General features: G+C 43.6%; 3 protein-coding genes across 4 annotated transcripts in view; all 3 read left to right on the forward strand.

The window, feature by feature from the left end:
* Positions 1 to 14,554, forward strand: part of LOC308319383 (desmocollin 2-like protein) — a 279,749-nt gene that overhangs the window by 141,512 nt on the left and 123,683 nt on the right. The gene's annotated exons all lie outside the window — the stretch shown is intronic.
* On the forward strand, positions 4,625 to 5,378 carry LOC308320719 (NADH dehydrogenase [ubiquinone] 1 alpha subcomplex assembly factor 2-like). The gene is given in 2 exon segments (XM_080771371.1): positions 4,625 to 4,998; positions 5,001 to 5,378. Coding segments are annotated over 2 exon segments (486 nt in total). The 5' UTR covers positions 4,625 to 4,637; the 3' UTR covers positions 5,126 to 5,378.
* LOC308320277 (frataxin, mitochondrial-like) lies at positions 5,311 to 6,585 on the forward strand (the record flags this gene model as incomplete). Its single annotated transcript, XM_080770593.1, has 2 exons — positions 5,311 to 5,325; positions 6,094 to 6,585. 2 exons carry the CDS (start codon positions 5,311 to 5,313, stop codon positions 6,583 to 6,585), a joined length of 507 nt encoding a protein of 168 aa, XP_080626719.1.

A 14,554-nucleotide genomic window follows, 5' to 3' on the forward strand; every position in this document is an offset into this window, starting at 1 on the left:
CGAAGAGACACGCCAGGGACCCCCCACCTGAAGAGACACGCCAGGGACCCCCACCCGAAGAGACACGCCAGGGACCCCCCCTCCATACTCCATAGATAGACTAATGCATGTCAAACTGGGGGTCCTTGAAATTAAACGGGTTGAGAGTCACTGCTATAGCTGTAAAAACCTTCTCTTATGGGGTCCCTGGCATATCCTCTCAAATGGGGGGTCCCTGGCACATCCCTTCAAATTTTCATTACATTTGCAAGCTGAATACTCACTGGCCTCTGTCCTACTGCCCTACTGCCACCTACTGTCTGTTTATTATATTACACAGTAGGTGAAAAGAAAACACTAAACCACACCCATCAGAGGTGTGACTTCCATAGGTACCCAGGTACTTTTAAATACCTAAAGGTAACTATGGGTACTGGGCTGGCATAAACGAAAGGAACCCCACTGTAGCATGTCTGAACTAAACTCACTACTACTCTGACGGCTAACGGTCAAGATGACCGTGTTATTCGTGCAATTCCATTGGCCACTCTCCCTGCATCTCTTCTAATGCTCTTCACACCTCTCCCCATTGTCTTCTAAATGTCACATTCCAACTAATTCAAGGCAGCAGCTTCAACTCGCCTGCAGGACAACTCAAGTTATTTTTTCTTTTTCATTTCAGTTTACCAAACTATAATTATAGTGACCGTGTGAGCGCTATATTGAATACCCTTGCGCAGCAAACACTGTTCGACTTTGTATTGAGCCAATAAAATAGGCTACGCTATTGTAACAGCCAGAGCCAGGCACATTGCTCAGAATCAGACGAAATATACGACATTAGAGTTATATATTGTCATTTGTATATAGAGGGGGAAACATTATAGGCTACACGTGTGTTATCGATGTAATTAATATATATTTGATTGATTGTGCCAAAAAAAGGAAAGAGCCGTGCGTGCGTGCAAATCAGTTCCACTGGTCGCTTGCAGAAAAGTGTACAGACAATTGGACGGACAGAACTAATATCTGTTATCTTTTGACTGACACAACATTTAAACGTTCGTTTCGGCAAACAGGTTGCCTTCTGCAGGATATATTGAAAATATTTGATATTTTAAAATTATTGAAATAAATTAAAAAAACATGATCCGGATTAGAACGAGCTGGTGATATTTATATGCCAGAATGGGCTGTGGAACAATCCACATCAGCAGGCTATAATGCCGGTTTTAGCGTGCCCTCCGAAAAATAAAGTCAGACATTGTCATGATCCGTGACCTGGTCTGTCACCCTGATGTGTTTCCCTATGTTCCTTGTTTTGGGTTTTACTTTTGTGTACTTTTACCTTTTATTTTGTAGTTCTAGTGTCTCTTGGTTTCCTATGTTGCCCATGTTTACCTGCCTTGTCTAACCCTGTGATTAGTGTAGTGTTCCCCTCCTGTGTCCTGTTATTCTCCCAGCCAATCCCTGAGTTGATTTGTCTGTTGTATTTCACCTGTGTCTAGTTAGTCCTTGTCTATTTATGTACCCTGGTGTTTTCAGTTCTCCGTTGGTTCGTTGCTTTTGTTGCCTGTGAGTATTTTTGTAGCCTTGATGCCTTGCCTGTTTGATCCCCTAGTTTTCCCAGTATAGTTTTCCCCTTGCTTTCCCTGTGTTCCTCGTGTTCCTAGTTTTGTTTCCGACTGCCTCTGTGTTTTGTGAATTGCTGTACCTGGACTCCTGTTTTGGTCACAATAAAAACACTGAACTTGACGTTCCTGCCTCTGCCTCACATTCTGCGTTTGGGTCCTTTCCTCAACTTGACTCACACCGTGACAGACATTACATTATTTCTGCAAACCGCATATAACGAATAGCATATAACCTCTAAAACAACATTTAGTCTAATGTTGTTTTAGAGGTTATATTTATATGCGGTTTGCAGAAATAACCATGTCTGTTTATTTCTCCCGAAAAGGTTTGGGAGCACTGTCCGACTTTGTTTTACCTTTGGGTCGCTTGCAGAAAGAACTGTTCTTTTGACTGACAAAACATTTAGAGGTTCGGTAGGTCTATCTGGTTGGAATGATTTCAAACACTTGTTATTTTGAATCGCATCGGCAAGCATTCTCGCTCCATGGAAAGGAAATGTCGGTCGAGTCTAACCAAGCATTCAACATCCTGACCCTCATCATGGATAATAATCATTGTATTCCTATTCCTATTATCTTATCAACATAGTAAACTAATTCCAAGTTAACCAGCCAAACATAATATGATTTAATTAGTTGGAAATGGAATGCGCTCAATGCAAGCTTGGCTGTTGAAATGCAAATGACTCATTAGCTTGAACAATGCCGTCTCCAGCTGTCGGGAGGTGTGCAACTTCACTGCTTGCGGGGGAGACCTACTAGGTATAAGTATGCCTAAAATCATATTTGCAAAACGTTTCAGATGGGAAAAAAACAGAGATGATTTCAATCGAATAGTTAGAAAAAGTCATGCAACAGGAACTTTCTCAAGACTTCATGGGTAAAGAAAATCTACTTAAAAATCTCAATCGGTCAGAAAAACAGCTCCGACGTGCTAGTGTTAAGAGGTGTTTTGGCAACAAAATGGGCAGGTGGTTATTAGTTGCATTTACAGAACACCACAGCCATTATGAATTCAATATGAAGATATCTCAGTTATATGAAATTAAATGTTTGTACAGGTCTATCTCAATTAATTAGAATATTGTGTAAAAGTTCATTTTCTTCCGTAATATCATTCAAAAAGTGAAACTTTCATTGTCCATAAAGTGAAGTATTTCCTTTTTTTTGTTTTAATCTTGATGATTATGGCATACAGAGCTCATGAAAATAAAAATCCTATGTCAACAAATTAGAATATCCTATGTCAACAATTTAGAATATCCTATGTCAACAAATTTGAATATTTCACAAGACCACTATTTATTTTTTTAAACGAGAAAGGCAAAAGTATGAGTCCACACTAATTACTACATTATTATATTTAAAAAGTTGACAATGTCAAGACTTGGATGCCATTGATCTCAAATCTCATTTGTATAATCTTTTCTTTTGCAGATTTGAAGAAGAAGTTATTGGCTGAAGGGATCAAGGCCTGTAACAGACCACTTCAGCCCTGGATTAAAGCCATCAATAACCATTTATATTGGTCATGTGAGATGAGTGCTGGTGATCCAGAGATAAACATTGTAATTGCTGCTATTTCTCCACTAGTTTTGCAATAAGAAAATCCTTTTAGCGTTAGACAATTGCCATTGTAGAATGTGGAAGTATGGAGACGTATTGCTTCTGACATTGACACAACTGTAACTATTATGTTGTGTGGTAACTTGTAGGTATTTTTTAGATCAAAGCTAAACAGTAATGTATTTGGAAATTGTACTGTAATATATGTATTTTAAATTACAGTGGACTTTACCATTGGATTTTACCATTGGAAACAAGTCGTTGGTTCACCATATCTGCGTTGTTCATCGATGGGAGGAGGGCAAAGTTGAGCATACATGCCAGCACCGCGAATACACTGCTGAAGAACAACGTAAAAAAAAGTGGCTGACTACTGATTCCTCTGCCTTCCGTGTTGTCCAGAGCATTGTTTTAGACCCCGACATTCTCCGTGACATCAAACAAGTCACATTTCAAACATACAGGTATGTGTATTACTGGAGGATTATGTATTTTTAATAATTCTCCACTATAGAAAACCTTTCCTTGAGAAATTCTGGACTCTGACTAGCATGTATCAGTATCACTCTAAGTACTTCATACCGGTCTGTAAATTGTCTATTTCAAAACTAGCTGTGTCAATAAGTCTTGAAGTCTTCAAGATCAGTTTCTTCTCTGCTACCGTGGAGTCCGTCCTCCTCTACGGCTGTGAATGCTGGACACTTACACAAGCCCTACAGAAATCCCTGGACGGGTGCTACACCAGAATGTTACGTGTGGTACTTAACGTCAACCAGGATGAGCACATCACCAACAAGCGTCTGTACGGGGCATTACCAAGTGTAACGGAGAAGATAGCAGTAAGGAGGATGAGACTATAGCGGGCCACTGCCACCGACATCAAGAACTCCCGGCCAAAAAGCTTGTACTGTGGGAACCAACACACGGGCATCGATCGAGAGGACGTCCCACACCTACCTACGTGGACGTACTAAAGAAAGATACTGGTGCGGAAAGCACAAAGGAGCTGGCCAGATGTATGGAGAACCGAGATGACTGGAGACGACAATGGAGAGCTCGTCTGAGGACGACGTAGAGAGCTCTATTATGCTGTATTTACACATATTATTATTGAAAACTGTGCCTCCAATTCCTTCTTTAATTTCAGGTTAATTGGAAGTGTTCCATTCCACCATGCTGAAGTACACCCCGAAACGAATACACCCAGAATGGGTTAACTCCCAGATTGCAATATGGAAAAGACAACATTGTCACAGTATAGGGCATGCAGAAACCTTGCATCTCCATATTTGGTTAAATTCTTCCTTCATGTAATTGAACCACTTAAAACTTAAAGGTATATTCAGTGATTTCACTTTTTCTATGGTAGTAGCTGTGTAGTAGCGACAGGCAGACAGGTGACAAAACACCGGTGTGAACTCTACTGTCCCAGACTGTCTTGTCTGTCTGTCTGACATAATGAACAGGGTCGCAGGTCTTTTACGGCGGACGTTTGGCATAGTCCGTGAGCATGCTGGTACAGATCCTTTCGGAAACAAATATTACATCATCCCTGAACAGAAGACTTGGACGGGAAGGTTCGTCCGTGCCAAGCGGATGGTGGTAGCAGCCAATCCCACAGAATACGAGTACACGGAAGGCAGCATACCATCGGAATGGGATGCTTGGATCCGAAGCAGACGGAAGGAGCCCCCCTCCATCGAGGAGCTGTTGAAGAATCAGCGGTACAGGGAGCAGATCAAACTGAAGGCCATGGAGGTGGAGCAGAGAGATGTGGTCCTCCATGCTAAGGAGTATGAGGAGGGTCTGGTGGCTGCTCCCCCCAGACTGTAGTCAAAGGCCACGCATCTACAGCCAGCTTTGGCAAGCAACAAGTCAGCGAGGAGCCCACCAGCACTGCAAATGCATTCCAGCCTGGCTCCTGGATGCCTAATGCAAAAAAATAGACGGATATTCACGTGTATACAAGATACTATTTTGTCATCTTATCGTCATCACATCTAGAACCTGAATGAATACTGTGACTGCACAGACATTACGGAAAAAGAAAAAAGGGACTGTAGATACACAATATTGAGAATTGTGCAAGACAAATGATTGTTAGTGCAATTGGTTGCCTCATATCGACAACATGCAGGATGTGTGGGTAAGCATTGTTTTGCAAAGCTAAACCAAAGTTTTTTTTTGTTTGTTTTTTAATTGACAGTTCTCTTTAGAATGCAAGCTAGGCAAAAACAGTTATGCTGCAGTTATAACCACTGTGAAGGGTTTTTCATGACATCCTCTGGCGAGTAAACCATTGCATTTGTAGTTTGGGCAGCTATGCGTCCCTCACGTCTAGTTTGGGCCACAGAGCTAACCAATATACCCACATATGGAGTATGTGGGATATCCTGTATGTCAGTCCTTGTCCCTATATCACTGATGTCATCAGTTTATGCCCATATAGGGGCATGCTCCCTTTTGCGCCCATATATGGAAGTGACTGATTTGCGCCTGATGCCATGACAACACATTGAGGTTAGACAACACACTCCATATTTGGGCGTAGCTGCTTTGAGAACTCATATTATGGTTATGGCTGAGTCACAGTGACGTGGTCCACCCAGAATGGGTTAACTCCCAGATTGCAATATGGAAAAGACAACATTGTCACAGTATAGGGCATGCAGAAACCTTGCATCTCCGTATTTGTTTTTTTTCCTTCACGTAATTTAACCACTTAAAACTCAAAGGTATATATTCTGCTGTATTGCTACATGCATATGTAAGATGACTGACGTCTGACATGCATAGATGTCTGACGCTGAGACTGTTCAGGAAAGCACATTCAATGTGTTATAATTCATCGTGCGCTCACAGACAAACACATCGCTGCAGCACTGTGACTGCGCCGTGTGTGTCGGCACTGCAGCGGCACTTGTGCTTCTCACGTGTCGGAGCTCGTCGCTGGACGCCCTGGAGCTCTGCAGGGTGTGAGAGCAGATTTGGAGATTTACAGAGGAACCACGTTCACCTCACGTCACCGTCGTTGAAAAGTGAGCTGTCCGAAGCCGCGTACGAGAAGCTGGCGGATGAAACTCTAGACGACCTGACGGACTACTTTGAGGACCTGATGGAGGAGCAGCCCTTCTCTTCGGCAGACTTTGACGTTCTCTTCTCCAGTGGCGTTTTGACAGTGAAGGTGGGGGGGGGTGGTGGTCACGGGACGTATGTCATTAACAAGCAGACCCCCAACAGACAGATCTGGCTCTCTTCTCCGACGAGCGGTCCGAAGCGCTACGACTGGACGGGGCAGCGCTGGGTGTACGCCCACACCGGTGTCAGCCTCCACCAGCTGCTCTCTGACGAGTTCTCCGCCATCTTTAACCGACGCGTGGATCTGTCCAAGCTGGCTCACTCCTGATATATATCACTCACCACAACCTCTTTTTTCCTCTTTATTTCTTTGAGAAACTGGAACTAAACAATTTCCTCAATAAATGCCCGAGTAGGCAAAACTTGCTGCATGTCTCCTGCCTGTCGTTGTTCAGTGACGCCCACAATATGCTTGGATGATTTACATTTATTGCGAACGCAGTGAGCACTTACTACGAGTAAGACGCGCAAACGCGGGAAGCGAACGCAGATCGTAAATTGCAATAACAATTAGAATAAATTACGAATTAGTGTCACTCAGCTCCATATATGGGCACAAAAGGGGCCAGGTCCACAACAAACAAATCACTGGCCCCTTTTGTGCCCATATATGGAGCTGAGTGATTGCTGATGCAACACACTCCATATTTGGATAGCGGGACAGACACACGGACAGACAGACAGACAGACACATAGACATGATCTGCTAGGTCTCATAGAAGTGCTCACTGCATTCGCAATGAGACCTAGCAGATCATGTCTGTCTGTCTGTCTGTCCGTGTGTCTGTCCCGCTATCCAAATATGGAGTGTGTTGCATCAGCAATCACTCAGCTCCATATATGGGCACAAAAGGGGCCAGGTCCACTCAGCTCCATATATGGGCACAAAAGGGGCCAGGTCCACATATACAGTAACAGCGAGACAGACACACAGACAGACAGACATGATCTGCAGGGTCTCAGCTGCGTTCGCTTCCCGCGTTTGCGCGTCTTACTGGTATTTACTAGGATAAATTTGCGCGACTGTAAAGACGAAATGGAAGTGGGGAGGAGGCTCCACTTCGCTTTACATTTTACTCATGATAGAGCTTCCGTTGCTCCAGACTGTATGATGGAAGCATTTGGAAATTGCGAGAGGCAACAGTCTGGCAACGCGAGACTACTCTGTTCAATGTCTATCTACGAGTAAGACGCGCGAACGCGGGAAGCGAACGCAGATCGTAAATTGCAATAACAATTAGAATAAATTACGAATTAGTGCCACTCAGCTCCATATATGGGCACAAAAGGGGCCAGGTCCACAACAAACAAATCACTGGCCCCTTTTGTGCCCATATATGGAGCTGAGTGGACCTGGCCCCTTTTGTGCCCATATATGGAGCTGAGTGATTGCTGATGCAACACACTCCATATTTGGATAGCGGGACAGACACACGGACAGACAGACAGACAGACACACACACACACAGACATGATCTGCTAGGTCTCATAGTAAGTGCTCACTGCTTTCGCAATTAGGATAAATTTGCACGACTGTAAAGACGAAATGGAAGTGGGGAGGAGGCTCCACTTCGCTTTACATTTTACTCATGATAGAGCTTCCGTTGCTCCAGACTGTATGATGGAAGCATTTGGAAATTGCGAGAGGCAACAGTCTGGCAACGCGAGACTACTCTGTTCAATGTCTATCTATAAATGCACCAAGTCTCTTGCCTAGTCTGTCTGTCTGTACGTCTGTCTGTGTGTAATCCACGTAGCTCGAGAACCGTTAGCCCCACCGACTTACAATTCGACACACGCGTTCCACACCACCGCAGGAGGAGCAGTTCCCGGTGTCGAGTCGGTCGGACCCACAGTTGTCCAGAAGCGCCCCAAAAAGGCCTCTGCCCGGGGCTCTGGACCGGGCCCCTGCCCAGCATTCATATATGGAGCTGGCCTGTTCTGACCTCACAACACTCCATATTTGGGCATGGCTGACACAGAACTCCATATATAGGCATAAAGGGAAACAGAGAGAGACACATACATCTGACATCATTCTGACGTTGGGCATAAAAGCAACACAGACATAACAGCTGGGTGGGGCATTCATTTCAAACAGTCACTATCGGGTCAGTCATGGCGTCCCGTGTCCTGCAGTGTGTCCGCTCCCTGACGCGGCCCTCGGCCAGGCTCTCCTCGGGCCACCTCGCCCTTCGGGCCGCCGCCGCCTCGGTGACCACCGGCAACTGGCAGCTGTCGCTGGTCTCCCGGACACAGTGGGTGGTCAGTGTGCTGTGTCGACACTATGGAGACCTGCCTCCCCTCACCCTGGAGACCATCAAGGAGCGCGTCATGTATGTCCTAAAACTGTACGACAAGATCACCCCAGAGAAGCTGCAGGCCACAAGCCATTTCATGAAGGACCTGGGTCTACACACCGCCATTCAGAAACACCGCCACTCAGAAACACCGCCACTCACAACCCTAACCCTAAATAGGGACCAAAATGGGGCTTTTTGGGTATTGAACCCTTATTGGGTGTTGTTTTGATAAGTTATTGGGTCTAGGGGTTGGTGGGTTATTGGGTTAGGTTGATACGAATTTGGGTATTGCCCTATTCATTTATTTTCACATGTTTAATCATGTTATAAAAAATCATTGACAGGTGAGATATTAAGTTCCCACCCCTGTCTATCCCCTAAAAATACAGAGGGGTCTTTATCTCATTTCTAGCCAGAGATGTGATTTTTTTAAACCTTTTTGGTTAGGGAAAGTTAGGGGTGCACTTCCCATTTTACAACACACTGTTGAGGGGGGCGTAACGGCTGGATTTGAGCACCCAATGTCCCCCGAATGCCCCCTGACCCAATCCTTATTAATTGTCCCTAAACCCTAACTAGACCCCCACCCCAAAACACATCAAGGACCACCCCCCAATGCATATTAATTGTCCCTAAACCCTAACCTAGACCCCCACCCCAAAACCCATCAAAGACCACCCCCCAATGCATATTAATTGTCCCTAAACCCTAAGCTAGACCCCCACCCCAAAACCCATCAACGACCACCCCCAATGCATATTAATTGTCCCTAAACCCTAACCTAGGCCCCCACCCCAAAACCCATCAAGGACCATCCCACAATGCATATTAATTGTCCCTAAACCCTAACCTGCTCCTTAATTGTCAACAACAACACCATTACAACAACACCATTAAAACAACAACATTACAACAACAACAACAACAACAACAACAACAACAACATTACAACATTACAACAACAACAACCACGACCTCCTGAGGGACCGCGGACAGCAGGTTGAAACTCGCAACCTCTTGAGGGACCGCGGACCGCATGTTGGAAACAGAGACCTCTTGATTTACATTCATTTTTCACCCAATGTCCCTACATACATTACAACAACAACATAACAACAACATTACAACAACAACAACAACAACATTACAACAACATTACAACAACAACAACAACAACATTACAACATTACAACAACATTACAACAACAACAACATTACAACATTACAACATTACAACAACAACAACAACAACATTACAACAGCATTACAACAACAACAACAACATTACAACATTTCAACAACAACAACAACAACAACAACAACATAACAACAACCCTAACCCTAACCCATAACAACAACATTACAACAACAACAACAACACATTACAACAACAACAACAACATTACAACAGCATTACAACAACAACAACAACAACATTACAACATTACAACAACAACAACAACATAACAACAACAGTGCCTCCCCAGACACTGGTTTCAGATTTCAGAACAACATAACAACATTACAACAACAACAACCACGACCTCCTGAGGGACCGCGGACCGCAGGTTGAAACTCGCGACCTCTTGAGGGACCGCAGGTTGGAAACAGAGACCTCTTGAGGGACCGCGGACCACATGTTGGAAACAGAGACCTCTTGAGGGACCGCGGACCGCATGTTGAAACTCGTGACCTCTTGAGGGACCGCGGACCACATGTTGAAACTCGCGACCTCTTGAGGGACCGCGGACCGCAGGTTCAGAATCAGAATCAAACTTTATTGTCACATCACATTACAGGTAACATGGGTGAAATTCTTGTTTGTGCAGGCTCATCATTGCAGTTAAAAAGAAAGAAAGTGCATATTACATGGTTTGGGCCCCAATATCTTATAATTTCCATTCATTTTTCACCCAATAAGTACATACATTACAACAACATAACAACAACATTCAAACAACAACAACAACAACAACAACAACACATTACAACAACATTACAACAACAACAACAACAACAACATTACAACAGCATTACAACAACAACAACAACAACATTTCAACAACAACAACAACAACAACAACAACAACATAACAACAACAGTGCCTCCCCAGACACTGGTTTCAGATTTCAGAACAACATAACAACATTACAACAACAACAACCACGACCTCCTGAGGGACCGCGGACCGCAGGTTGGAAACAGAGACCTCTTGAGGGACCGCGGACCACATGTTGGAAACAGTTGGGGTTACCCAATATCTTATCATTTACATTCATTTTTTCACCCAAAAAAGATCACCCCCGGGTTTCAGATATTGGCTGAAAAATGAATGGAATTGATACGGAATTGGGCCCCCAATATCTTATCATTTACATTCATTTTTCACCCAATAAGTACATACATTACAACAACATAACAACAACATTCAAACAACAACAACAACAACAACAACACATTACAACAACATTACAACAACAACAACAACAACATTACAACAGCATTACAACAACAACAACAACATTACAACATTACAACAACAACAACAACATAACAACAACAGTGCCTCCCCAGACACTGGTTTCAGATTTCAGAACAACATAACAACATTACAACAACAACAACCACGACCTCCTGAGGGACCGCGGACCGCAGGTTGAAACTCGCGACCTCTTGAGGGACCGCAGGTTGGAAACAGAGACCTCTTGAGGGACCGCGGACCACATGTTGGAAACAGAGACCTCTTGAGGGACCGCGGACCGCATGTTGAAACTCGTGACCTCTTGAGGGACCGCGGACCACATGTTGAAACTCGCGACCTCTTGAGGGACCGCGGACCGCAGGTTCAGAATCAGAATCAAACTTTATTGTCACATCACATTACAGGTAACATGGGTGAAATTCTTGTTTGTGCAGGCTCATCATTGCAGTTAAAAAGAAAGAAAGTGCATATTACATGGTTTGGGCCCCAATATCTTATAATTTCCATTCATTTTTTCACCCAAAAAAGATCACCCCCGGGTTTCAGATATTGGCTGAAAAATGAATGGAATTGATACGGAATTGGGCCCCCAATATCTTATCATTTACATTCATTTTTCACCCAATAAGTACATACATTACAACAACATAACAACAACATTCAAACAACAACAACAACAACAACAACACATTACAACAACATTACAACAACAACAACAACAACATTACAACAGCATTACAACAACAACAACAACATTACAACATTACAACAACAACAACAACAACAACATAACAACAACAGTGCCTCCCCAGACACTGGTTTCAGATTTCAGAACAACATAACAACATTACAACAACAACAACCACGACCTCCTGAGGGACCGCGGACCGCAGGTTGGAAACAGAGACCTCTTGAGGGACCGCGGACCACATGTTGGAAACAGTTGGGGTTACCCAATATCTTATCATTTACATTCATTTTTTCACCCAAAAAAGATCACCCCCGGGTTTCAGATATTGGCTGAAAAATGAATGGAATTGATACGGAATTGGGCCCCCAATATCTTATCATTTACATTCATTTTTCACCCAATAAGTACATACATTACAACAACATAACAACAACATTCAAACAACAACAACAACAACAACAACACATTACAACAACATTACAACAACAACAACAACAACATTACAACAGCATTACAACAACAACAACAACATTACAACATTACAACAACAACAACAACATAACAACAACAGTGCCTCCCCAGACACTGGTTTCAGATTTCAGAACAACATAACAACATTACAACAACAACAACCACGACCTCCTGAGGGACCGCGGACCGCAGGTTGAAACTCGCGACCTCTTGAGGGACCGCAGGTTGGAAACAGAGACCTCTTGAGGGACCGCGGACCACATGTTGGAAACAGAGACCTCTTGAGGGACCGCGGACCGCATGTTGAAACTCGTGACCTCTTGAGGGACCGCGGACCACATGTTGAAACTCGCGACCTCTTGAGGGACCGCGGACCGCAGGTTCAGAATCAGAATCAAACTTTATTGTCACATCACATTACAGGTAACATGGGTGAAATTCTTGTTTGTGCAGGCTCATCATTGCAGTTAAAAAGAAAGAAAGTGCATATTACATGGTTTGGGCCCCAATATCTTATAATTTCCATTCATTTTTTCACCCAAAAAAGATCACCCCCGGGTTTCAGATATTGGCTGAAAAATGAATGGAATTGATACGGAATTGGGCCCCCAATATCTTATCATTTACATTCATTTTTCACCCAATAAGTACATACATTACAACAACATAACAACAACATTCAAACAACAACAACAACAACAACACATTACAACAACATTACAACAACAACAACAACAACATTACAACAGCATTACAACAACAACAACAACATTACAACATTTCAACAACAACAACAACAACAACAACAACAACAACAACAACATAACAACAACAGTGCCTCCCCAGACACTGGTTTCAGATTTCAGAACAACATAACAACATTACAACAACAACAACCACGACCTCCTGAGGGACCGCGGACCGCAGGTTGGAAACAGAGACCTCTTGAGGGACCGCGGACCACATGTTGGAAACAGTTGGGGTTACCCAATATCTTATCATTTACATTCATTTTTTCACCCAAAAAAGATCACCCCCGGGTTTCAGATATTGGCTGAAAAATGAATGGAATTGATACGGAATTGGGCCCCCAATATCTTATCATTTACATTCATTTTTCACCCAATAAGTACATACATTACAACAACATAACAACAACATTCAAACAACAACAACAACAACACATTACAACAACATTACAACAACAACAACAACAACATTACAACAGCATTACAACAACAACAACAACAACATTACAACATTACAACAACAACAACAACAACAACAACAACATAACAACAACAGTGCCTCCCCAGACACTGGTTTCAGATTTCAGAACAACATAACAACATTACAACAACAACAACCACGACCTCCTGAGGGACCGCGGACCGCAGGTTGAAACTCGCGACCTCTTGAGGGACCGCAGGTTGGAAACAGAGACCTCTTTAGGGACCGCGGACCACATGTTGGAAACAGAGACCTCTTGAGGGACCGCGGACCGCATGTTGAAACTCGTGACCTCTTGAGGGACCGCGGACCACATGTTGAAACTCGCGACCTCTTGAGGGACCGCGGACCGCAGGTTCAGAATCAGAATCAAACTTTATTGTCACATCACATTACAGGTAACATGGGTGAAATTCTTGTTTGTGCAGGCTCATCATTGCAGTTAAAAAGAAAGAAAGTGCATATTACATGGTTTGGGCCCCAATATCTTATAATTTCCATTCATTTTTTCACCCAAAAAAGATCACCTCCGGGTTTCAGATATTGGGTGAAAAATGAATGGAATTGATATGGAATTATCTGCATGTCAATGCAAACAATAAACAATAAAACATAATGAATAAAAGGCCCAATAAGTGCAATAAGCCCCTTACCCTACCCTTCCCCTCCCCCGATGAAAATTCCTTGAGGGGGATCTGAAACAGATATTCACTGGATGCCCTGGAGCAAGTTTGGGAGAAATTATGGGTATTTGCTGGGTTATTGGGCTTTTCCATGTTAATTGTCCCTAAACCCTAACCCCAGTTCAAACTCCTCTTCTTCATCATCGTCCTCCTCATCCTCCTACACCTTTAGGGGATTAGGTGCAACCTCAGGAGGGGGGTTAGGCTGGGATGTTGGGGTAACCCCTCCTCCTCATCCTCTTCCTCTTGGTCATCAGGTTAGGGTGGTAACTTGTAATTGGGTGAACAGTAAAGGGAAGTTGATAGTTAGCTGGGTGGGGGCCTCAAATGAAGCCTTACTAAATTTCCGTGATCGTAAGTACTTTGATTGACCTCT

Source organism: Protomyctophum bolini, assembly GCF_963924005.1.
Source record: "Protomyctophum bolini genome assembly, chromosome: 8".
NCBI classification, from domain to species: Eukaryota; Metazoa; Chordata; class Actinopteri; order Myctophiformes; family Myctophidae; genus Protomyctophum; species Protomyctophum bolini.